At 42.5% G+C, this 27,502-nt stretch overlaps 1 protein-coding gene across 1 annotated transcript; it reads left to right on the top strand.

The window, feature by feature from the left end:
* Positions 1-389: 389 nt before the first annotated feature.
* Positions 390-27,502, top strand: LOC120065700 (dysbindin-like). Its single transcript, XM_039016776.1, has 4 exons — positions 390-683; positions 25,103-25,255; positions 26,238-26,387; positions 26,556-27,502. The coding sequence occupies exons 1-4, from the start codon at positions 641-643 to the stop codon at positions 26,804-26,806; spliced, it is 597 nt and encodes a 198-aa protein (XP_038872704.1). The 5' UTR covers positions 390-640; the 3' UTR covers positions 26,807-27,502.

The raw sequence follows: 27,502 nt of genomic DNA, 5'->3' as shown, positions 1-27,502 counted from the left end.
TACATAAAGCCTCTGTTCTGAAGAACAGTGTGTGCTCTGTCAAAAGGGCAAGCCTTTGATTTGTTCAATAACATCAATGCTATTCCATTAATGGCAAGAAGATCTCGTATCCTGCCGCATTACATTTTGTGCACATCAATTGACCCTTGAAGTGAGAGGGACACGGAGGAGAAAGAAGAGCGAGAGAGGGCGAGGATGACAAAAATAAAAGCGAGTGTCTGTCTACTGACTTGGTATTTTCCACTGTTACATAAAAGACCCTGCGCTATAGCCTATCCACCCCTCTCACACCAAGCTCCTCCCTCTGTGAATGACCACTTGGTATGCTCCACAAGCCATAACCTGCTGTCCTCATCCAAATACTTTAGTTGACTGAGTGAGTACACTAAGGGAGAAGGGTCCTGTAGAAGAGAGAGCGTGTGCTTGAGAGAGCCAGTGACTTTCTTGGGAGTGCTTTGACTCTGTCTCTCTGTCCCAGGAGAGGAGGAGAGCGATGAGCTGTCCTGCTAAAGCTCTGGAGGGCTGATTGTTCCCCACCTCATCGCATCTCTGTGCCTGACTGTGTGACCTGACCCTCCAGTCCTCCTCAACAGCACATCTAATCTGATTCTGCAGCTCTCTGTCCGAAGCTGCCAGCACCATGAGCTCATCTGGGGCAAACCTCCACAACAAGCGTCTACCCTGTGAGTAACTTTACAGCTTCTTTAGCTCTCTCAACAACTGCTTGAATGTGTCGGAGTTGGAAAGACTGTGTCACTGTGTGAATACACCATAGGTTATTACAGATCCTTTTTGTCATTTATTCTGTACTGTACTGTTTTTATTAACCTTCTACATAGGTTCATTTACTGTAATCCCCCTATTGCTGAGCAGAAAGATACATAGAAAAAATTCCTGTCCATATTTGGTTATCTGCTTTAGCTTTTACAGACAGACAAACACATTCAATATTTAGGGAAGAGAAACATAAATCAAGCCACAATCAACAGAACCTGTTGAAGTAATTATGGGTGAAATACTGATTCCTGTTGTTGTGGTTGATGTTGTTGTTGTTGATGTTGGTGTTGTTGTTGGTGGTGGTGATGTTTGAGCATTTAATGCAAAGAATGTGTTGGTGTGTCAGTGTCGGTGTTGGCTGTTTTGAATGTTCAGCCGATGTGGTAAGGACCTGCAGTTTGTGATGTTACTAAGGCTGACATACTATACATGCTTTCCTGACCAAATAAAGACAAGAATGTTGAATCGTCACCATATATACTGTCCCGCTGTAATCAGTGGGACTCTGCTCAAGCCACTGAGGGTTCTTAAAGGGATATATTCTCATTTTGGTTTGGGGCCACAAAGGCATCCATTGGTTTCACTGACATAAATCTTTAACTCCTAATGAGATTGTGTGTCTATCTCTCATGGGAACAGATTGGCTGCAGTGACATAGGGCTACAGACTGTCCTATAGACGGTGCTCTCACAGAGAAACCCAGATAGGGGTCATTTAATTTGTCAGTCAGTCAGTGGTGTCTGGGGCTAAATTGGATCAGAACATGACTGTGAGAGAAGACATCTTCCATCTGTTGCGTTGATCAGTCCCGGTGCCCAGTGCCCTGCCTGTATGGACTGCATTGTGTGGGAATGTTATGTTTGGAGGTTTGTGGTTTGTGTTGGCTTGGAGGACTGAACAGCTGTTGTCACACTGTTGAAAAGTTAGGTGACGGGCTGAGAATTATGAAGTGAGTACGCAGTTGGTATTGAATGGTCACAGACAGGATGGTTGCTGTCAGAGTGCTCCTTTAAAACGGAGCCGGCCTCCCACCGAGGCAGACACAGCCTGGTATTGTCCTCATAGTGACACAGCCCACTGTAGGATGGAGAGATAGTCACAACACAAGTCTGTGTTTTTAGTTCACCTGTACTCATTTAACTTTGACTGCTACAGCTGCAGTGTAGATACTGTAGTTTTTCCCCAAGCATACCTGACCAACAACTTGATCAACCAGATATTTATCTTTCTAATGCTATTCGGTAGCAATTAGCCTGTGGACGAGGTTAGGCGAGAGAACAACTTGATTGGTATGAGGGGGGGTGTATCTATATGTATTAATGTATGTGCACATGTGTATTTCCACTCAGATCCTTTCATCTATGCAGCCCTCAGATCAAAGACCAAGTCCTCCTAATTAGTTTTGAACAAATCTTCCATCATCCGTCAAACTGACTATCCTACCAATCCTTGACTTTGGCGATGTCATTTACAAAATAGCCTCCAACACTCTACTCAGCAAATTGGATGCAGTCTATCACAGTGCAATCCGTTTTGTCACCAAAGCCCCATATACTACCCACCACTGCGACCTGTATGCTCTCGTCGCCAAACCCACTGGCTCCAGGTCATCTATAAGTCTTTGCTAGGTAAAGCTCCACCTAATCTCAGCTCACTGGTCACCATAGCAATACCCACCAGTAGCACACGCTCCAGCAGGTATATTTCACTGGTCATCCCCAAAGGCAACACCTGCATTGGCCGCCTTTCCTTTTAGTTCTCTGCTGCCAATGACTGGAACGAATTGCAAAAATCACTGGTTGGAGACTTATATCTCCCTCACTAACTTTAAGCATCAGCTGTCAGAGCAGCTTACTGATCGCTGCACCTGTACACAGCCCATCTGTAAATAGCCCATCCAACCAACTACCTACCTCATCCCATATTTGTTTTTCTGCTCTTTTGCACCCCAGTATTTCTACTTGCACATCCTCATCTGCACATCTATCACTCCAGTGTTAATTGCTAAATTGTAATCACTTTGCCAATATGGCCTATTTATTGCCTTACCTCCTTACTTAATTTGCACACATTGTATACAGATTTTTCTATTATGTTATTGACTGTTTGTTTATCCCATGTGTAACTCTGTGTTGTTGTTTTTGTCGCACTGCTTTTGCTTTATCTTGGCCAGGTCGCAGTTGTAAATGAGAACTTGTTCTCAACTGGCCTAAATGGTGAAATAAAGGTGAAATAAAAAATATTTAAAAATCCCACCTTCTGCTTGGTGAAAAACAACCCCGGATTCAGACCAGGTACATATTAATGCCTATAGGCATATTGTAGCTAATTAAATACAAAATTCAACAGGCACTCGCACATCTGAGCAATCTTTTTTGCAGGTGCATGGCAACAGTTGAACAAGATGAAGGAAAAAGGAAACCGCACACTGCTCTTGATAGTATCACTGATATTTAATAAGCTTACGTATCGGCCTCACGGCCTTCAGCTAATTAAATACAACAATACAGTTATTATTCATTATTCATAAATCAATCAAGTTTGCGCTGTTCTGTGAAGGGTGTAGTACACAGCATTGTATGAGATCTTCAGTTTCTTGGCAATTTCTCGCATGGAATAGCCTTCATTTCTCAGAACAAGAGTAGACTGACGAGTTTCAGAAGAAAGTTCTTTGTTTCTGGCCATTTTGAGCCTGGAATCGAACCCACAAATGCTGATGCTCCAGATACTCAAATAGTCTAAAGAAGGCCAGTTTTATTGCTTCTTTAATCAGAAAAACAGTTTTCAGCTGTGCTAACATAATTGCAAAAGGGATTTCTTATGATCAATTAGCCTTTTAAAATGATAAACTTGGATTAGCTAACACAACGTGCCATTGGAACGCAGGAGTGATGGTTGCTGATAATGGGCCTCTGTGCGCCTATGTAAATATTCCATAAAAAAATCTGCCGTTTCCAGCTACAACAGTCATTTACAACATTAACAATGTCTACACTGTATTTCTGATCAATTTGATGCTATTTTAATGGACAAAAAAAGTGTTTTTCTTTCAAAAACAAGGACATTTCTAAGTGACCCCAAACTTTTTAACGGTACTGTATGTTTAAAAAATAATATTATTCTTTGAACAATACTAATGTTTTCTTGTGGTTTTCATGGAAAGTTTTCTCAATGTTCAAAGAACATGACTTTAAATAGAACCATGAGGAAACCTGTAGAAAACATTATGCTGAAGTACCTAAATTCCCACCTATGGTTCTCAGAACATTATGTGCTAGCTGGGTATCCTGCACCATTCCCAGAACATTGTGAAAAGGTTGTATGCAAAATAACCATAGGACAACCAAGCTCTCAACAAGTTATAAGAAACATGTGGTTCTCAGAACGTTATGTGCTAGCTGGGCAGGCTCATGACAGCACAAGATTTGAGAAATACTAACAACAACAGAATAGATCAGTGCAAGGCCAGAACTATTCTATTGCATTTAGCCAAACATTTCAGTGACACTGCCCACTGATATGAAAATAGCAATGTAAACTATTCCTCACAAAAAGAGGATCCACAACAAATAGGTTACAGGAACACCAGGGAAGATGAACAATGGGATAGTTTATGTGTTGCTAAAGGGCTGGTAATGAGTTATCATGTGATTATGACTAGGAGTCTTCAACTCACGATGGAGGGAGTTCAGTTGACCGACACATACATCCACTCCCTCACAACACTCCTGGCAAAACCTGCACATTCATGGTGAGTGAGTGTAGTCCAATGGAGACATTTCTCAGATGTCAGCTGCTTGGGTCCATTGTGGACCAGTAGTCTGCTCATGGACCACATAGGAGGGCACTATGTGGCTGAGGCTGACTGACCCATAAACGGCCCTATTGTCTGGGGTGTGTATGTTTGTGCTGGGGGAAGGAGGGGATTCATAATGTCATTGTGGTGTTTACAGAGTGGGGTATGTGGTGGTGCCAGGCTGTGATTCAACCCATTGCAAAAAGCTTCCCCCACACACACGATCCAAACAAACACACACACTGCTCAACTCTCACCATCAATAATTCACTCTCTTTGCAATTGGAACCAAGCCCAAATGGGAGATTCCGGAGAGAGAGCAGGAAGATACAAAAAAATTACCCAAAATAAGCAGCGTAAAGAAAAAACGACGAGGCATCTTCTGTTTTATGAAAGGGAGGCTGCTGCCTGCCACAGGTCAGTTTACCACCTACCAAACCTCTTCAATGAACTAAGTAATTGCACAGGGCTTCATATAATCTGATGGTAAAGCTTGTTTTTCTGAAGCTGTTTAAATGTTGCCCCCTGATTCGCAGCAGTTTATCCAGTGAATTTCCAGTTACAGGCAGTCATGGCCAGCTGGCGATCTCCATAGTGCCAGCTTTAGCCAGCTACTAGACTGCTGAGAGTGGAATGTCATGATGAGAGCAGCAGAAAATACATCCTGTCAAAACAGCAAGACATACTCAGCTAATGAGCCCCAATCAGAGTTGTCATATTTTTTCTCTCGGCTCTCCCTGTCTATTCCACACCAAATCCTTTTGCTTCTCTTTTAAATTCTACTGCTGGCTTTCCTCTGAAGCTAAGCAGGGTTGGTCCTGGTCGGTCCCTGGATGGGAGATCAGAAGCTGCTGGAAGTGGTGTTGGATTACTAGTAGGAGGCACTCTTTACTTTGGTCCCCCAAAAAATATCTCAATGCCCCAGGGCAGTGATTGGGGACATTACCCTCAGTAGAGTGCCGTCTTTCGGATGGGATGTTAAACGGGTGTCCTGACTCTCTGTGGTCACTAAAGATTCCATGGCACTTATTGTAAGAGTGTTAACCCTGGTATCCTGGCTAAAATCCCAATCTGGCCCTCATACCATCATGGCCACCTAATCCTCCCCAGTTCTCAGTCAACTTACCTGGTAAAATAAAGGTTACATTTAAAAATGTAAAAATACATTCCTTCTTTCTCCCACCTTCTTTGTACTTCTATTGAAACATTTACTCTTTAGCTGACCTTTCTCACTCCTCTCTGTGTTTTGTCCACTTTCCCTCCTGATTTCACTCCTCTCAAACTCCAGAACAAGTGATGAGATGGTCCATGTTAAAATAAAATGTTTCCTGTCGCCCTCCCACACCCTCAGCAACATTAAAAGGTCAGTCTCATCTCCCCAAACAGCATTACATCACGTCTTGTTGGTCCTGATGCATCTGGTCAGGAGTCACTGCCTGGTGAAGGGAGGGAAGGCAAGAGGGAGAGAGAAAGAGAGAGGGTGAGAGACTTGCAAAGTGATGTGTAATTCCAACATTTTGAATTTTCTTTCCAAATTTAGAATGACTGCCGGGTTGGAAAGACTAAGATATGAGACTACCTAAAGCATGAAAACTGGAACAACCATTTCAGTAATGGGTGCAATAAATCCAAGTAACAGATTGGATTAGTTTAGCAAAATGTATGTTATACATAAGTAGCATAACATTAATTAATCAAAAATATGGTTATTGAAACAATGTCAAAAATCTACCTGCAATAGAGCATGCTGGGAGATATGAGAATGATGCCTGTGGTTTTGGTTTAACACTGGTTTAATTTGCTGTATGGCAGAGAATTCCCTCAAAATGAGAGTCTGGCAAACTAGTCTATAATCAGTTTGCACAGAAGGAAGTGGCCATTCCCATAAGGGTTTTAGTTTCAGAGCTGCTCTAGCAGGGCCACAAACCAGCAGCCCGAGTGAAAGATCTAAAACCCAAAAGCATCTGGATCATCTGGAAAGCTAATCATCCATGTTTTGTTCCCAAACACTGTTTGTTGTTCTGAGGCTCTTCCGGTCATCACCCTCTCAGTATCTCAGTATCTGGCTAGCACTAAGGTCTAATGTAAGGATGAATACAGGGAGGGACAGTGCGTTGTTGATGTAATGGGATACCCCTTCCTACCCTTCCCTAAATGCCCATGGAGTAAAATAACTTTCTCTCACTCGCATCAGGTCTTCAGAATCAGGCCCAGGCCCACTCCCTCACATCCCTGATTTTGTATTTCTGAAAGGTCTCTTTCTGTTTTTACTGTCAGATCTGTGTTTGTCTTTGTGTGGGAAGGTAGAGTTGGCACGCTGACATGTCCGGCTCTTTCTGAATCCGACCCATTTCACACATCCAGCTGGTACTGAGCCCTAATCCTATGCTCTGTCCTTCCCACAACTCCCACTGCATTCACTGAGAGGGAGGGAGTGAGTAAAAACTGTGAAAAAACATTTCTGTAAGAAAGTCTGACAATCTGCCTTCATCCTTTTTGTCCCAGTCCTCTCTCATTGCGAGAGAGGGGGGGGTGGAGAATGACTGACCGGAAAAGTGATCTCATCAATCCAAGACATTTGTGATCACATCATTGTGTGACCTAGGGAACTGATCAGAGGTTAAAAAGGTCAGTTGTGAGTTTCCCAGACCTTATTGATTAAGGTGACTAGATGGTAACAAAATGGAATAGATAGAAAAGCATATTTAACTACTCTCCCTTTAGCTCATGTATAAGCCAGGTCCCAGGCCTCTAAGAAAAATACATCAATGCATCAATGTCAACCAGGTTGTAGGATCTACTACACTAGCGTGGCGGGTCATATTCAATTTGCATAGCTGAAGCGATTGAAATGAATGGTAATTTACGAATGAGCCGACATATGCAGCATTTACCGTGAATGCAGTCTCCACGATATGAGACAGAAACAGTTGGAAGCAGTAGAACGGTGAGTGGACATTCTCCTTTTCTCTTTATATTGACTATTTTCCAGCTTTTAGATATTCATTAAACCCTCTATAGCCTACGTTGTCTCAATATCATATGCCCATGGGGAGCAATTACGATGCCTGTCACTGTATTTAGACATAGCTTAATTAAAAGAAGTTTCATTTTATTATAATTATTCATCATCTTTTTAGGTCTTGTCATAAGTGAATTTAATCGTGCTTATTGTCAACGCTTAGCATGTCCATGGCTCACAGGCTGACTACACTGCTCGCGTGTACCAACGAGCGTCTGCGTTGCCAAGTGCTAAAATTGAAGTCAGTTCTATTTCTGACGCAGATCGCTCTGCAAGTCCTGCCTCTCCCATCTCCTCATTGGTTTATAGAAGCAGGTACCCACGTGCCATCTCCTCATTGGTTATACCCACGTGTGTGACTGAAAGACGAAATAGGTCGGTGGCAGTAATGCACGTAATTTGTGAAAATTGCCAATCGCAATATAAAGTCAAGAGAAGAAAAAGCCTGGAAGGAGGAAAGATGACTATAAACGATTCGGTTGACCGTTTTATGTGTGGATTAATTGGTGGAGTAGAGGACCTTGTGCATTTCAGGTAAAATAACAACTCAATGTTTATATCCCAGGACAAATTAGCTAGCAACAGCAAGCTAGCTAAACAGGACAAATTAGCTAGCAAGTGCAAGCTAGCCAGCTAAATTGCCATAAATGTTTAATGCTTTTCGACCTGTCCCCAAATTAATATAATTGGTTCAGAGTTTGTTTTGATATTTTAACCTGCGTGTCGTGATCGCGTTTGATGTGGGGGGACAAAATAAATTTATGCACGATGGCGCACGATGGTACACGCACGCAGCCGGTTTGGGTTCCGTGTCAGACATAATTACAATTTAGAGTACAGTAGGCCTGTATCAGTGCTAATGCTGTGTTTTAAAAATATTATTTTTCTTATTGCAATTACTTACAACAATGTGGACTGCAAACATGTTCAACATATTTAGCAAACATGGGATAGGCCTACATTTTGTTATTTTGTTTCTGTTGGCTATTTCCACTGAGTGTACAAAACATTAGGAACAACTGCTCTTTCCATGACATAAGCTATGAAGGCTATGGTCCTTTATTGATGTCACCTGTTAAATCCACTTCAATCAGCGTAGATGAAGGGGAGAAGACAGGTTAAAGAAAGATTTTTAAGACTTAAGACAATTGAGACATGGATTGTGTATGTGTACCATTCAGAGGGTGAATGGGCAAGACACAGATGTAAGTGCCTTTGAAAGAGAATGGTAGTAAGTGCCAAGTGCACTGGTTTGAGTGTGGCAAGAACTGCAACTCTGCTGGGTTTTTCACACTAAACAGTTTCCCATGTGTATAAAGAATGGTCCACCACCCAAAGGCAATCCAGCCAACTTGACACAACTGTGGGAAGCATTGGAGTCAACATGGGCCAGCATCCCTGTGGCACACTTTCGACAACTTGTAGAGTTCCTGCCCCAACAAATTTAGGCTGTTCTGAGGGCAAAGGGGAGTGCAACTCAATATTAGGAAGGTGTTCCAAATCTTTTGTACACTCAGTGTAGAACAGAGAAACATTCAAATTGGAACTGATAACAAAAGACTGTAAATACACAACTTCAAGCAAGCACATATTTAGCCATGGAGCATGTTCTTATTGACCAGTGAAGGGCCAAGCTTCAACACACCTACAACTTAATTACTCATCAAAACCCAGCCCTTTTGGGCTATCAGCTATTGCGCCCATAATTCCCACTGTGAAATTACCCAAAATATTTTTGACACACCCAGACCTATAGCGCTATTGCCATCGCTAAGATTTACCATTGCCATTGCATTATGTTTTTTAAAGGCCTGTGCAGTCAAAAATTAGATTTTCATTTGTTTTAAATATCTTCCACGCTATGAGGTAGGAATAATACTCAGACATTTTGAAAATTATGATAACGGACTTTTAGTGTAAAAGCTGTTTGAAAAGAAATTTCAGCCTGTTTTGGTGGGATGGAGTTTGACATCACCAGGCTGTAAATGAGATAATAGACCAATAAAAAAATGTTCCAAACCTCTCTGCCAATAACAGCATATTTTCAGTTTTCTCTTCCCCACTCAGACAGTCCTAGCAAAGTTCTTGCAGTAAGGTACTTAATTGTTACCCAGAAATTATTTGATATTGTGATTAAAAATAGTTGCATTGGACCTTTTTAAACCTCTTAAATTTAAATATATGTAATCAAAAATGTTATCTATTTAATCCCCAAAAGTAATTATTTATCATCAGAGGGCCATAAACAATAACCAGTAATTCTGTTAAAATTTCACATTCTGGTAAAAATATTTATAAATGGCTGAAGTGTAGTCACTTTTGTACACAGTACAAATATAATACAAATATGAGAATATAAAATTTTATATTATGTATTTCCTATTCAACAAACTAAACTCAGCAAAAAAAGAAATGTCCCTTTTCAGGACCCTGTCTTTCAAAGATAATTCGTAAAAAATCCAAATAATTGAACAGATCTTCATTGTAAAGGGTTTAAACACTATTTCCCATGCTTGTTCAATGAACCATAAGCAATTAATGAACATGCACCTGTGGAACGTCGTTAAGACACTAACAGCTTACAGACGGTAGGCAATTAAGGTCACAGTTATGAAAAATTAGGACACTTAAGAGGCCTTTCTACTGTCTCTGAAAAACACCAAAAGAAAGATAACCATGGTGCCTGCTCATCTGTGTGAACGTGCCTTAGGCATGCTTCAAGGAGGCATGAGGACTGCAGATGTGGTCAGGGCAATAAATTGCAATGTCCGAACTGTGAGACGCCTAAGACAGCGCTACAGGGAGACAGGATGGACAGCTGATCGTCCTCGCAGTGGCAGACCACGTGTAACAACACCTGCACAGGATCGGTACATCCGAACATCACACCTGCGGGACAGGTCCAGGATGGCAACAACAACTGCCCGAGTTACACCAGGAACACACATCAGTGCTCAGACTGTCCGCAATAGGCTTAGAGAGGCTGGACTGAGGGCTTGTAGGCCTGTTGTAAGACAGGTCCTCACCAGACATCACCGGCAACAACGTCGCCTATGGGCACAAACCCACCGTCGCTGGACCAGACAGGACTGGCAAAAAGTGCTCTTCACTGACGATTCACGGTTTTGTCTCGCCAGGGGTGATGGTCGAATTCGCATTTATCGTCGAAGGAATGAGTGTTACACCGAGGCCTGTACTCTGTAGTGGGACCGATTTGGAGGTGGAGGGTCCGTCATGGTCTGGGGCGGTGTGTCACAGCATCATCGGACTGAGCTTGTTGTCATTGCAGGCAATCTCAACACTGTGCGTTACAGGGAAGACATCCTCCTCCCTCATGTGGTACCCTTCCTGCAGGCTCATCCTGACATGACCCTCCAGCATGACAATGCCACCAGCCATGCTGCTCATTCTGTGCGTGATTTCCTGCAAGACAGGAATGTCAGTGTTCTGCCATGGCCAGCGAAGAGCCCAGATCTCAATCCCATTGAGCACGTCTGGGACCTGTTGGATCTGAGAGTGAGGGCTTGGTCCATTCCCCCCAGAAATGTCTGGGAACTTGCAGGTGCCTTGGTGGAAGAGTGGGGCAACATCTTACAGCAAGAACTGGCAAATCTGGTGCAGTCCATGAGGAGGAGATGCACTGCAGTACTTAATGCAGCTGGTGGCCACACCAGATACTGACTTATTTTTTATTTTGACCCCTCCCCTTTGTTCAGGGACACATTATTCCATTTCTGTTAGTCAGATGTCTGTGGAACTTTTTCAGTTCATGTCTCAGTTGTTGAATCTTGTTATGTTCATACAAATATTTACACATGTTAAGTTTGCTGAAAATAAACGCAGTTGACAGTGAGAGGATGTTTCTTTTTTTGCTGAGTTTATGAATAAGGCTTAAAATTACTTCTAAATATAGTATAATCAATTTATAAAATGACTAACTAGTAGATTACACCTCGTATATTTAGTTTCAGAGAAAATGTGCATATTTTCTAAAGGTTTCTTGATCAAAACATCTGCCCCCATCGCTGTGAACGTCTCACAGAACTTGGCTTCCTGAACTTGTTAGGAACTTGCCTTTCATCTCATATTAATCATGTTCGTCTAAGACAAACAGAAAGTGTTTTTTGTTTAAAATCCATAAATAATTTTTAGATTACTGGCTATAAATCGATCTCTGAATGTGCTACAGTGGCGAAACCATATTACAATGTAAGGTTATGCTGCGATGTAGGGTTCAGCCAGGAGTTGATGGACTTCACACAGACAGAAGAAACATACTCCTGTGAAAATTAGGGTTACCGCTCATTGCAAGCCATTTTGATCTATGGTGACCACATATCAATATATAAGTGAAATGTCAGTTGGAACCCGGAACCATAACCACGCAGGTCCCCAAAACAGGGGACTTTACATCTAAGACATTTAAAAAAAGAGCCCACAGACATTTGTCATTTCACCAGAATTTTGAGATGCACCATGGCATGTTTTGATATTCCAGAAATCAAAACGAATTAAAGTTAATGTTGGACATCCTCCTCAGATGCCTGGCCTCAATTTTGTCTGGCATCTTGCTTTGTCAGCATGGCTCCCACTGTGCCCTTATGAGAGAACACAGTGGCATATCTGGTTGTGTAAGACTGTGAGAAGAGAAAAAGGAGTCACTCTCTTTCCCCATGCCTACACTGAACAGCTCTGGTCTGAGCATGCAGACCTCTCCAGTGACCTTGTTGAATGCCATCTATACCTGACGGGGGACATTGTAAAGAGACCCTGATCCATTGAGGTTTCTTTTTTTCGACAAATGTTAAGAGCTTGAGCTAACATTTAGTTTGTATTGTTGTGCCTATTTTATCTTACCCTTATCTTATATTGTTATGATAATATGCATTTATTTATAAATTACAAAGGTTAAAATTACTAGGCGTAACAGAGATTGGGGTCTGATCATGTGTTGATGTTGCCGTAGAGATGCAGTTGTCTGTATTGCTGTTAAGCGCCGGTGTCTCAGCCCTGGTTGTGATGTCAGGCGTCATGGAACTTCTTGCTGAAGAAACTCTCTCCACTTCATGTCCACTGTCAGGGCTGCCAGATGGTTTCTCCTCAGTGGTCTTGGTTCTTTTGTCGTCCGAAGGAGTAGGTGATGGAGATGGCACACCAAGCAGCTGCCAGCCCAATAGAGATTCCTGGGGACCTTTGCTGTTCCTCAGGAATGATGGTGAGGAGCAGGATTGACAGTTGTGAGTCCATGACTGTGAGGAGGTTGGAGTTGTAGTTGACTCTGGAAGTATCCGGGTTACTTTGGCGTAAGGCAGTGAGAAAAGTGAGGACAGTGACCACAGGACAAGGAGACCAGTCTGGAAGAATCCTGATCTCCTTGATGGGAGTCTTTGATGTGCTGTGTCAGAGATCTGGCAGATTTTCAGTCCATAGATCTTTGTTATTGGCTGTGTCATAGTCAAGGTCTGATGTGTAGGTTGTAGAGGCTTGATCTGGATCTTTCTGTTCCCGCTTCCTCTGAATGAGGCAGATCTGGTTGATTTGTAGGAGTTTGGTCAGCATTCTTGGTCCTTAGCATCTTTCATTCTTTTTAAATCGTCAGGTTCTGGGGTCTTGAGGTCTGGTTGGGTGGCTTTTTTCTGTTTCATCTTCACGAGGCAAATATAGACCTACAATGTGAAACAGACGATGTTGGTCTACTGTGGTTGTCATTTAGATGTCTATGTTCAGAGGAGTTTGATCCTGGTTGTTTTTTCCTTCTTGCCAGAGCCAACCCCACAACAGGTCAGCAGTAGACTGGAAGACATGAATAAACTGCTCTTCTTATTATTTCATTTTACCCCATCTTTATCCTGATCAGTTTGCCCTTCAGGGGCAGTCGGGTCACTCTGGGATTGACCTATCTTAGTAGATTCGGCTATCAATCGTGTCGGTCTTCAGTTTTTGTACAACGAAAAGCAATAGACAAAAACTCCTGAGACGCTCTCTGAAAGCAATGTGAGCGAAGCTTTGAAAGCAATGGGCTTTTATATGGATGTAACCATTATGATGTGTTACAGATGTTGGATCCCTGTTAAAGCCTGAGGAGTTGTTTAGGGCACAGCTGTTTTTTGTTGTCAGAAAATAGAAAGTGACAGCCCTTGTATTTTTGGATATTGAACTCAAATCTTACTGCTGGCAATGTCATAAGAATCCCCCCCCCCTCCCCCAAAAAAACATTTAGTATGCATGGAAAGGGTACACCTTGGTCATTGACAATGCATTTCCTTCTCCATCCACATTGTTTGTAGCCACGTTGTAGCCACTGTAACAGGATGAGCAATTCAGTGAACAACTATCCCAAAATGGAAATATCTGACATGAATAACAAGTAAACAAGTAACAATATCGATCTCCTCAGTACCTAATGAATGAATGTTGACACCTACCAGAATAATTATCCTACAGTATAGGGTCCTCTAGCATATTGCTTGGTCTGCTGCTGCATCGTTGTGGACATGCCAGGTAAGCTTGCATGCATGATATCATACAGGCTACAATTTTTTGAGATGGCTAAATAATCTATTTTACTGACTGTTTAAGAATGATTAATAGCCAGAATAGTGGTGTTTCACTGTGAAGCTAATATTGCATTAGAGCTAATCATGCTTTTTTTCTAATGAGTAGGCTTGCACTGGGATTAATTCATACAACTATCACACCCATGTATATTATTAAATTAGACCGATGTTGAAGATATGCTTTTATATTCGTTGGTAAGTAATATTGAAAGGTGATATGATGGAAACTAGATTAGAAGGCCTAGGCTACTTCATCCTAATGTAAGCTACATCCATTGTTGACTATCATGGTGGTTGGGAGGTTCACAAGTTCTTTACATCTGCAGGGTGTCATGTCCTTCCACCTGGAACAAGCAGACAAGGGGGAAGAAATGAACCTCACTACTCAAATTTCAGTGCTGATTCAAGTTGCTGAAGGCACAACTACCTTTATTAATATTCAATTGTTTTGTCAACAGTTCTGTATATTTTTTGTCTTGGTTAAGTTGTTTACATCTAGGTAGACAGACACTGCCTGCAGCTAGCTAGCAAAATAGACTCATCAGCTGGCTAACAAGCCTAGATTGAACCGAACGCCGCTGGCTGCATTTCCTACGTTTTTCATCAGCCGTTAAAATGTCTTGCCTCCAAAAGAATCCGGCAGGACTGTTTTTTCCTGCCAAGCCAATGCAATGGAGGGAAATGCGATCAGTTGCCCACTTCAGTCCCTGAAAACAATTGGGGGGAAAAACGAATTTGCTTTAACTGAATAGCAAGTTCACCAATTCATAATTAAAAAACTGTCTGGGTCTTCACAATTGACACATTGCTGATGCTACAATGAGTTAGTTTAGTTGTTCATCTCTAAAACAGCCAACAGGCAGGATGAGATTGCCTGCTAGCTAGCTATCATGTCCGACGTGTTAGCTAGTTAGTTCGCTTGGCAAAACACCAGTTACTCAACATTTGAATTCCAAATTTATATGAAAGCAATTTATTGAACATCATTTGGTAAATAAATGTTATACTTACATTTCAAAAGTTATTCCTTATTGTTCTGGAAAATGTTTTCCCAAGCGGTGGACTTCTGTCAACCATTAATTCACCGCAAGGTGTTATGGGATAGCCTCCCCGTCAAAGGATACACAGGATTGGGACATGCCAATTTTGATGTACTGCCTACAAATTCTGCCTCAAAAGGCAGCACCCTTATTATTGCCAGCTGATGTCTCGTTAAACTGTATTGTGCTAAATTCACCCGTACAGCTGTTGCAACCATTAGTGTTCACCTCATTGTCGCTTCTTAAAAGATGATGGGCTTGTTCGACAGTGCAGGCAACTGCCGACTGACTGATCTACAAAGAACCTTGCATCACAAATAACTAGACATTATTATTAGTATTATTATTTGTAGATCAATCAGTGAGTCACAATTTACCCATGGTACATTATGGTTTTGATCGTCTCGAACACCGCCTATGTCGGTGTCCTACTTGCAACCAACGTCTTTCAAGATATGTTCGCCCTCTAGTTGGTATTGTCATCTCAACATATTTGTCCTTTTTGAACAGACTAAGGGCTTTTTATCTGTTTGACAAGCATTCCGTACAGTAGAAATAAAGTATTTTCTTGTTTATCACGGCAAATCTACGATTGCAATTTACCCAACGCTTTGTCTGAATGGGAACTAATGTTGGTGTAACCGACTGATTGTTATTATTTTGTTTCCTATTTGTGTTATCCAAAAGTGCTTGGTATGGGCATCTCTTGTCAAGCTCGGGGGTACAATAACCCTGGACTGTCCATATTTGAGATGTGTAACTACATCAAGTTATTTGTGCCAGAAAGGCGTGGGCCCGAATCAAACCCACACTGATACAGTAGGCCTATATGTGCATGCTGGCCTTAACCGCTAGACCACCCAATTAAACTCCATTCGTACCCTTAGGATCCACTAGACACTTTTATGTCGTGGAGACCAATGTCTATCTTGTATTATTAAGCTTTATAAAATGACGGTTGTCGATGTGTATGGCTGCATTTCAGATACATTTTTGTACATTTGAATGTTGCAGTAATAGGACCTAGGCCTAGCATTTGAGCAAGTGAGAGAGAAAATGATTTTGATTGCAAGCCTTGATCCCAATGAGCGACAAAAGAGTGATCAAGTTAAGATCCGACATCTGTAGGTCTCCATAGAAACCAATGATGCATTACAGGTAATAACTTTATGACATCACATTATGATGCGTTTGGGTTCCGTGCACACTAGTGATGCAGTAAACATCACAATAGGCTTATTTTTCAGCCTAGCATTGAGAAATTTGAGAAATCAGATGATGTATTAGATTTCCATTGAGTTTTCTATTGTATATGTCTGTAGACCCACACCATGAGTTCACATGATCTCCCAGATTGAGGCTGAAAAAAGAGCAGCCTGCATGGCGAGAGTGTTTCAGTGGGCTCAGTCGTACGACTTCATGACGTAATTGTAACTCCACCACTCACACCATGCTTTGCTTTCTGCGGGGGAGTAAAAAGAGTGACACTATCCTCTCTCTCTGTTGATTACATAAAAAGCAGCTCTGGGAGACTTGACCTTTAGAAAATACAGAGTTGGAAATGACAATGAAAAAAGTTCTAAAGGCTGGGTAATGATTTTTCATCACTTGATGTTAACAATGACCACGAGGGGAGAGAAAAGGGGTTGATAAGAGAAGAGAAGACAAGAAAGGAGAGGAGAGTAGAGACTGCTTCAGGAGTGAAAGACATATCTCTAATTATATCGGCTTGTTACATGCCTCAGTTTAGCTTAGTTGGTCAGATAGCTGTTAGCCTGCACACCATTGCAAGTTATGTTAGGAAATAGAAGTGACAGATGAAATGATGTTGCTCAATGTAACGAGTTACATCATGTACATACACAGAGCAGTTGTGACAGCTAATGAGATCTGATATGTTGTGGGTAAAGTTGACTTCACGAGGGTGGGTTCAAAGAAAGTGCGACTGAATCAGGGGCAATAGAATCTAAGATGAAGCACAGTTGTGGCCTAATTCCATGACTGCTAACTTGTAACCCATAGAGCACACAGAATACCAATGTTATGAACATAACTAATTTAATGTTTGGCAGGACGCAGTAGACATCTCACCAGCTCTGCATTATTGCTGTGTCGTTTTGGTTTTGTGCCTCTGGAGCTCTGAGAGTTTTCTTGGGCTGGTGTCAGAGGCTCTCCATCACACGGCTCAGTGTCTTAGTGTTTACCCACGGATGCCCAGTGGTGCAGACAGACAGACAGACAGGCCCAGGGGGTGAGTGAGGCGTCTCCCCTCTCCTCCCCGGCTGACCCGAAGCCCCAGGACAGGGCTGTCAGACTGAAGGAGACAGTAAGTTGCTGTGACAGGCCTGCCTCCTGCTATCACTAGACAGAGGACTCCACAGGACCCACAGGGAGGCTGGGGCTGACACAGCAGACTGGACTGGGGGGAGCCTGTTGCCCTTTTCAGATGGCCTTGAATCATTCTGCATACAAAGGAAAACCAGGAACACCATTGATATTATCATTATACTGTACCATTTGCTTACTGAGAAGCATGGGCATACACAAACAGAAGCAACACTGCTTCATGTGATTCCATGACTCAGCAAGGATAGAAAAAACATTTTATGAAGACGATGTGAAAATACAATCATACACCCATTTGGAGCTTGCAGTCCTGTGGTCGAAGGCCTAGTTCCTCTTTCCTTTGTTATTGTTTCTATCCTGATCCCTCTCTGTCCTCAGCTGCTCGGAGCCTAAGTACTGTGCTGCTAATAGCACCACTGCCTGTGTGTGATCAGTGCTCGCAGCACAAGCCAGATAATATTTACATTATTCCCAATTTAAAAACCTCATCCAATTAGCGCACTCCCTGCCTGTAGCTTCTCATTATGCCTAAATCCCTAGACACTTTTTTCAGAGTAGGGGGTCAATATATGGATGTGGTGAGAGGAGAGAGCGAGGGCAACACTTTTACAGAGCTGTGTTGAAATCTCCAATGTATATCAATCTGCTGTCTGCTCAAATGTGTGTACATGTCACTTTATGATGTCCATATTCCATCGCTAATCCATGAGTGACTGTGTTTACAGGTTGAGTTGTATGTTGACAGTGGAAGAAGATGTTTGGTCAGTCTGTATACGTGATGTGTTCAGGGAGCCCACCATAAAAGGTGATGTAACCTGATTTACTCTGAGCCATGAACACACTGACATTCCTCAGGTTATTCTGGGTTCCTGCATTTCTCTTTCCTGTCTCCTGCGTATCACACTTGTGTGCTGTCCCCTCCCCTGGCTCTAGCAGCACTTTGCTTTATTACAATGGTGCTGATGAGGTGGGAAATGTGATTGCATTGTATCCCAAACAAGATTAACTTAGGGAATTGACAGTTGACATTTGCAAAGCAATTGGTGGGTGTTGAGTGATTAATACAGTACACTGTGGTACTGTGTGAATATTGTATGTTTTGATTTCTCAAGCCGTCCACACTGGTCAGGACATTTATGGGTCTGCAACAGTAAAAGCATTAGCTTTATGTAGAATGGGCCGGCTCTAGCATTTTGGGGGCCCTATGCGAGATTTGATTGGGTGGCCCCACACCTCGCAGCAAAACATTTTAGTGGCCCCCCTATTGACGGTGGAGATCTGCCTACAGTGTGGATCTGCCCAACGATGTCTCTCTACCAGACGAAATCAATGCATTTTATGCACGCTTCAACAATAACAACCATGCCATGTGTGAAAGCCCCCACCAACCCAGAGGACTGAGGGATCTCGCTCTCAGAGGCCGACAGTAAGGTCTTTAATTAGGTCAACACTCGCATGACAGCAAGGCTGGATGGTATACAGGTCCGCGTTCTCAGAGAACGCGCAGAACAGCTGGCAGACATATTCACAGTCATTTTGAACCTCTATTTGTCCGGGTCTGTAATCCCCACGTCTTAAACTGACCACCATCATTCCTGTTGCCGAGAACTCTAAGGCTTCATGCCACTATAACTAGCGCCCTGTAGCACACATCTGTAATCATGAAGTGCTCTGAAAGGCTGGCTATGGTACACATCAACTCCATCATACCAGACACCCTAGACCCACTCCAATTTGCCACCCCAACAGATCCATATACAATCTCAATTGCACTCCACACTGGCCCTCACCCACCTAGATAAGAGGAATACCTACAATTGAAGTCGGAAGTTTACATACACCTTAGCCAAATACATTTCAATTCAGTTTTTCACAATTCCTGACATTTAATCCTAGTAAAAATTCCCTGTTTATGGTCAGTTAGGATCACCACTTTATTTTAAGAATGTAAAATGTCAGAATAATAGTAGAGAGAATGATTTATTTCAGCTTTTATTTCTGTCATCACATTCCCAGTGGGTCAGAAGTTTACATACACTCAATTAGTATTTGGTAGCATTGCCTTTAAATTGTTTAACTTGGGTCAAAAGTTTCGGGTAGCCTTCTACAAGCTTCCCACAATAAGTTGGGTGAATTTTGGCCCATTCCTCCATACAGAGCTGGTGTAACTGAGTCAGGTTTGTAGGGCTCCTTGCTCGCACACGCTTTTTCAGTTCTGCCCACAAATTTTCTGAAGGATTGAGGTCAGGGCTTTGTGATGGCCACTCCAATACCTTGACTTTGTTATCCTTAAGCCATTTTGCCACAACTTGGAAATATGCTTGGGGTCATTGTCCATTTGGAAGACCCATTTGTGACCAAGCTTTAACTTCCTGACTGATGTCTTGAGATGTTGCTTCAATATATCCACATAATTTTCCTTCCCATTGATGCCATCTATTTTGTGAAGTGCACAAGTCCCTCCTTCAGCAAAGCACCCCCACAACACCCCCGTGCTTCATCGTTGGGATGGTGTTCTTTGGCTTGCAAGCCTCCCCCTTTTTCCTCTAAACATAACGATGGTCATTATGGCCAAACAGTTCTATTTTTGTTTCATTAGACCAGAGGACATTTCTCCAAAAAGTATGATCTTTGTCCCCATGTGCAGTTGCAAACCGTAGTCAGTTTTTTTTATGGCGGTGTTGGAGCAGTGGCTTCTTCCTTGCTGAGCGGCCTTTCAGGTTATGTCGATATAGGACTCGTTTTACTTTGGATATAGATACTTTTGTACCTGTTTCCTCCAGCATCTTCACAAGTTCCTTTGCTGTTGTTCTGGGATTGATTTGCACTTCTCGCACCAAAGTACGTTCATCTCTAGGAGACAGAACGCGTCTCCTTCCTGAGAGGTATGAAGGCTGCGTGGTCCCATGGTGTTTATACTTGCGCACTATTGTTTGTACAGATGAACATGGTACCTTCAGGCGTTTGGAAATTGCTCCCAAGGATGAACCAGACTTGTGGAGGTCTACAAAAATTTTCTGAGGTCTTGGCTGATTTCTTTTGATTTTCCCATGATGTCAACCAAAGACGCACTGAGTTTGAAGGTAGGCCTTGAAATACATCCACAGGTACACCTTCAATTGACTCAAATTATGTCAATTAGCCTATCAGAAGCTGCTAAAGCCCTGACATAATTTTCTGGAATTTTCCAAGCTGTTTAAAGGCACAGTCAACTTAGTGTATGTACACTTCTTTCCCACTGTAATTGTGATACAGTGAATTATAAATGAAATAATCTGTCTGTAAACATTTGTTGGAAAAATGACTTATGTCATGCACAAAGTAGATGTCCTTCCGACTTGCCAAAACTATAGTTTGTTAACAAGAAATTTGTGGAGCGGTAGAAAAATTTGTTTTAATGACTCCAACCTAAGTGGATGTAAACTTCCGACTTCAACTGTATGTGAGAAGGCTGTTCATTGACTACAGCTTAGCATTCAACACCATTGTCCCCTCCAAGCACGTCACCAAGCTTAGGACCCTGGGATTGAACACCTCCCTCTGCAACTGGTTCCTGGACTTTCTGACGGATCGACCCCAGGTGGTGAGGGTAGGCAACATTACCTCTGCAACGCTGATCCTCAACATGGGGACTCCAAAGGTGTTTATGCTTAGTGCCAGGACAACAACCTCTCCCTCAATGTCAGTAAAACAAAGGAGCTGATCATGGAGTACAGGAAACGGAGGGGTGAACACGCCCCCATCCACATCAACTGGGCTGCAGTGGAGCGAGCCGAGAGCTACAGGTTCCTCAGTGTCCAAATCACTAAGAACTTAAAACGTCCACACACTCCCGCACAGTCGTGAAGAAGGCGTGACACCACCTCTTCCCCCTCAGGAGGTTGAAAATGTTTGGCATGGGCCCTCAAATCCTTAAAAAGTACAGCTGCACCAATGAGAGCATCTTGACTGGCTGCATCACTGTTTGGTATGGCAACAGCACTGCCCTCGATCGTATGGTGCTACAGATGATGGTGAGGACAGCCCAGTACATCACTTGGGCCGAGCTCCGTGCCATCCAGGACCTCTATCAGACAGTGTGAAAGGAAGGCCTGGGAAATTTGTTCAAGACTCCAGAAACCCAAGCCATAGAGTATTCCATCTGGTTCCACACAGCAAGCTCTACCAGTGCATCAAGTCTGACACCAACAGGCTCCTGAACTGCTTCTATCCCCAAGCCACAAGACTGCTAAATAGATTAACAAAATGGCTACACGGGCTATCTGAGTTGACTGTTGTATTTTATTTTTGCACTCTCTATGCACACTCACAAGACTCTACACACTCAAGCACACTGATACTCCAACACACACACACACACACACACACACACACACACACACACACACACACACACACACACACACACACACACACACACACACACACACACACACACACACACACACACACACACACACACACACAGACACACACACACTCGCTTTATTTGCTCTCACACACAACATGCACACACATTTATAATGACTCTACACACCCACCCACTCACATACAATCATCATATATGCTGCTGCTACTCTGTTTATCATATACCCTTATTCATACATTATCTACCTCTATCACTCCAGTATCCCTGCACATTGTAAATATGCTATTCGAACTGACCCTGTATATACAATTCAGACCCCTTGACTTTCCCCACATTTTGTTAGGTTACAGCCTCATTCTGAAATTGATTAAATTGGTTTTTCCCCTCATCAATCTACACACAAAATCACATAAAGACCATGCAAAAACAGGTTTTTAGAAATTGTTGCTAATTTATTAAAAACAAAAAACTGAAACATCACATTTACATAAGTATTCAGACCCTTTACTCAGTACTTTGTTGAAGCACCTTAATAAGCAGCTATTACAGCCTCGAGTCTTCTTGGGTATGATGCTACAAGCTTGGCACACCTGTATTTGGGGAATTTCTCCCATTCTTCTCTGCAGATCCTCTCAAGCTCTGTCAGGTTGGATGGGGAGCGTTGCTGCACAGCTATTTTCAAGTCTCTCCAGAGATGTTAGATCGGGTTCAAGTCAAGGCTCTGGCTGGGCCACTCAAGGACAATCAGAGACTTGTCCCGAAGCCACTTCTGCGTTGTCTTGGCTGTGTGCTTAGGGTCATTGTCTTGTTGGAAGGTGAACCTTACTGCACATGCAGGGTGTCATTAAGTGATAATACATCATTCACAAGTGATAATATTGTCACTCAGACTATTTTAATCTTGTCTTTACATATACTAAATAATATATGTGTGAAATGTGTTATGATTTTGAATGGACCATTATCATGGACCTGTCGGAATAGGTGAGCTTTTCCCCGTGGTTTATTTTCATGCCAGCCAGGTAGGCTATACTCCTGTTGTAAAGCGAAGCAATGTGCTTAATATTTGGAAAGTTGAGAAATAAATATAGTAGGCCTAGCCTATAGAAGCTGATTGGATCCTCTTTTTAAAAGAGGCCATGTTTTATCACGCCTATAGAAATGTTGCGCAACATGAGCTCATGGGCACTCATGAAGTGTTTGATTAGATTTTTAATTACATTTGCATTGATGTCATTGTGATTAGAGAGACAGAGTGCTGAGTTCCAGAACATTAGCAACTGGCAGTTAACAAGTTTGGTACTCTACTAATGACCATATGCACCATCAGAGTGCAGTTTTGGAGAAGCCTAGTTACCGTGACTAAACGGTCACGTATTACCATCACCATAACAGCCCTACCCTAAACCTTCAGTAAACCTCTCTCTCTCTCCTTACTTGTGACAAGTGTTGGGGTTAAAGGTGAAGCCAGGTTCAGGTATGAGGGAGAAGCCTGCCCCCTGGGTGGTCCTGAGCGCTCTGGAGCAGGTTTTAATCACGGATCTCTCTGTACTTTGCTCTGTTCATCTTTCCCTTGATCCTGACTAGTCTCCCAGTCCCTGACGCTGAAAAACATCCCCACAGCATGATGTTGCCACCACCATGCTTCACCATAGGGATGGTGCCAGGTTTCCTCCAGACGTGACGCTTGGCATTGAGGCCATAGAGTTCAATCTTTGTTTTATCAGACCATAGAATCTTGCTTCTCGTGGTCTGAGAGTCTTTAGAGGCCTTTTAGCAAACTCCAAGCGGGCTGTCATGTGCCTTTTACTGAGAAGAGGCTTCCGTCTGGCCACTCTACCATAAGGCCTGATTGGTGGAGTGCTGCAGATATGGTTGTCCTTCTGAAAGGTTCTCCCATCTCCACAGAGGAACTCTAGAGCTCTGTCAGAGTTACCATCGGGTTCTTGGTCACCTCCCCGACCAAGGCTCTTCTCCCCCGGTTGGTCAGTTTGATTGGGCGGCCAGCTCTAGGAAGTGTCTTGTTGGTTCCAAACTTCTTCCATTTAAGAATGATGGAGGCCACTGTGTTCTTGGGGACCTTCAATTTTACAGACATTCTTTGGTACCCTTCCCCAGATCTGTGCCTCGACAAAATCCTGTCTCTGAGCTTTACGGACAATTCCTTCTACCTCAAGCCTTGGTTTTTGCTCTGACATGCACTGTCAACTGTGGGACCTTATATAGACAGGTGTGTGCCTTTCCAAATCATGTCCAATCAATTTAATTTACCACAGGTGGACTCCAATCAAGTTGTCGAAACATCTCAAGGATGATCAATGGAAACAGGATGCACCTGAGTTCAATTTCGATTCTCATAGCAAAGGGTCTGAATATTTTTGTAATTAAGGTATTTATGTTTTTTATTTTTAATACATTTGAAAAAAAGTAATGTTTTTTGCTTTGTTATTATGGGTTATAGTGTCCAGATTGATGAGGAAAACATTGTATTTAATCCATGTTGGAATAAGACTGTGTAACGTAACAAAATGTGGAAAAAGGGAAGTGGTCTGAACACTTTCCGAATGCACTGTAGCTTGCTTACTTCTCGTGTTCTTGGTCGTGATTTGGCCATGATTGCTACAAGTTTAGATGGCTGGCTAGACTAATTTACCAATCTAAAAATTGTTAGCTGACATGGCTAATTGATTGACTGTCAGTGACTGACATAACATGAGAAAATGCACAACTGCTGATGCAAAACCACATTTCTAAATTGCACCCGGTTTATTCTACTATTCTTACTCTCAATAGTAAGTTGATACCCCAACTGAGTTCCTAAAACTTGTTGTTTCATGAATAAAACAAAGGAGAGTATGTATGATATGTTTTACATGATCAATCATATTTCACCGTAAAGCATTAGTAAGAAATGTTGCACATGCATGCTCTATCTACATTATGCTAAAAGTGTCTGCTACTGAGAGGTACCAAGGAAAACAAGTCTGCAAGAGGATATGAAAAGCCAAAAATTCACAGCCCCAAAACCTGAGATTACAGTAAAGGCTGAGTTTTTCTGTCATTTCTTGTTCCTATGGTTCAGTGTTACCCCTTTCTGGCCATCACTTTGTTTGTTGCAGCTTTGGGGAGTGTTGATCTTGCAGACCTGTTTGACCAGAGTTTCTGACAGATATGTTCTGTTGTTCTCTGTGCCAGCGGAGACCGAGCATGCTCAGAGGGTCCCAGGAATGGACGCAGCCCAGCAGATGAAACTAAGAGAGCGACAGCGCTTCTTTGAGGAGGTCTTTCAGCACGATGTGGATGTCTACCTGTCCTCTGCTCACTTGCAGATTCATGACTATAAGAGACGTGAGTGCAGTCAGCATCACACATGTCCATACCCAAGCACAACCCTTACCTTAGCCATTACTCTAACACTAGATTCATGTCCACACCCTGGCTAAACCCTAACACTAACCCTAGATTAATGTCCAAACCATGGCTCAACCCAAACCCTATCCATAACCCTATATCCAAGTCCGCACAATTCAAGTACTCACTTTCTACCACTCGCCATATTACACTGAACAAAAATAAATAAGTATCCCAGAAATGTTCCATACTCACAAAAAGCTTATTTCTCTCACATTTTGTGCACAAATTGTTAACATCCCTGTTAGTGAGCATTTCTCCTTTAGCCAAGATAATCCATCCTTACCTGACAGGTGTTGCCTAAAAAAAAGCTGATTAAACAGCATGATAATTATACAGGTGCACCTTGTGCTGGGGACAATAAAAGGCCACTAAAATGTGCATCTTTGTTACACAACACAATGCCGCAGATGCCTCAAGTTTTGAGGGAGTGTGCAATTCGCATGCTGATGCAAGATAATTTAATGTTTATTTCTCTACCATAATCCGCCTCCAATGTTGTTTTAGAGAATTTGGCAGTACGTCCAACCAGCCTCACAACCGCATGTAACCACGCCAGCTCAGGACCTCCACATCCGGCTTCTTCACCTGCGTGATCGTCTGAGGGGAGGGGGGTGGTATTTCTGTCTGTAAAAAAGCAATTTTGTGGGGAAAAACTCATTCTGATTCGCTGGGCCTGTACCCCTGCCCAGCCATGTGAAATCCATAGATTGGGGCCTTATCAATTTCAATTGACTGATCTGCTTATATGAACTGTAATTCAGTAAAATCTTTGAAATTGTTGCATGTTGCATTTATATTTTTGTTCAATATGCACACGTGAAAGTTTCTAAATGTTGCTAAACATTTCCTATGAGAAGTGAAGCTGACATTATATGCCTCTAATCAACCTCACGGTTGTCTCTTGGGTTGTTGTTAGCTCCCATTGGCAGTGTCTCATCCATGGAGGTTAATGTGGACATGCTGGAGCAGATGGACCTCATGGACATCTCTGACCAGGAAGCACTGGATGTCTTCCTCGGCTCTGGGGGGGATGAGGGGGTGCTGGCCTCCCCTCTGCCAGGTAAAGGTGAGTGGAGGGGAGACGCCAGTCTGAGGCCATCCTATGTTGATAGTGTAGTATTTGGCAGAGAGTCGAGGCTTTTACCCTCCCCTATACTAGCTGGCAACACTAACTGCAATATTGAGCGTAGCACTGAAAATCTTTTGTCTAATATCCCCTTCATTTCACCTACAGTAGTTCATGGAAACAACAACAACGATAAGGTAATCAACCAGGGACGCTCTCTCCACTACACTGACGGTTGTGATGGGAAGTTCCGCATGTCCTCCACCTCCTCCACTAACAGCCAGAACACCAATGAGGACGGACGGGACACCCAAGTCGTCCAATCAGATGATGAAGATGTGCATGTCGACACAGTCTTGCTGATGGGATCACCCCCAGGGAAAGATGAGAAGAAGGATCGGTCTATCCTCTCTTCCTAGGCGCCTTCCTTCACTTCCAATATTCAGTAACAGTTTGGACTTACTGATGCTTACAAGTATCACTTAAACTGGACACACAAACTTCTGTGGACTGGCAAGACAACTGCCACTTTCCACAGCCTTTTCTTTACTCTTCATTTTGTTTTGCCTGAACTGTACATATAAAGCCAAATCTTCTCCAAGCTTGCTTATCTCCATTTATACTTCTGGAATGTAGATGACAGGACATTTCTTTTTATTTCCTCATTTAGCATCATATTAAGATCTGGCAGTGTGTGGTACTCTTTTGGGAAGGACATTTTTGTGTGTAAGCATGCTTTGCTATACTACAGATCGGAACAACTGAGTGTTAGTAAAAAGTAAGCATCTGTATTAACCAGGTTGAAATAAAGGTTGAATAATTTATAAAATAAAGATGTAGAGAATTAATATTTTTTTATAAAGACAGGTTAACTTTTTTTCTTTAGAGAGAAACATATAAACTGTGCACAACTTTGCCATGCTTTGTAAATCTGGCCCTTAGTTCCCATATTCCCTAAAATGTTCAACCAACCCAAAACACCTGCCACAAATAAGGACATATTGTACATAGTGCTTAGTGGTGCTTTAATTTGTTGTATCTTTCTCTTAGTCTCCTCTTATTCTCTGACTTAAGGTTTATTTATTTTAACTATAAATAGGAATAAAAAAATAACA

Source organism: Salvelinus namaycush, chromosome 20 (assembly GCF_016432855.1).
Source record: "Salvelinus namaycush isolate Seneca chromosome 20, SaNama_1.0, whole genome shotgun sequence".
In the NCBI taxonomy this organism is placed as follows: Eukaryota; Metazoa; Chordata; class Actinopteri; order Salmoniformes; family Salmonidae; genus Salvelinus; species Salvelinus namaycush.
Note: the sequence above shows the minus strand (reverse complement) of the source record. Positions and strands in the feature narration are given on the sequence as shown.

What these genes read in the sequence shown, in the direction of transcription:
- LOC120065700 (XM_039016776.1), top strand. Translation starts at nt 641, where the DNA reads ATGAGCTCATCTGGGGCAAACCTCCACAACAAGCGTCTACCCT. An exon ending in CCACAACAAGCGTCTACCCT is followed by an intron (nt 684 to 25,102) that starts GTGAGTAACTTT and finishes TCTCTGTGCCAG; the next exon opens with CGGAGACCGAGCATGCTCAG. An exon ending in GATTCATGACTATAAGAGAC is followed by an intron (nt 25,256 to 26,237) that starts GTGAGTGCAGTC and finishes GGTTGTTGTTAG; the next exon opens with CTCCCATTGGCAGTGTCTCA.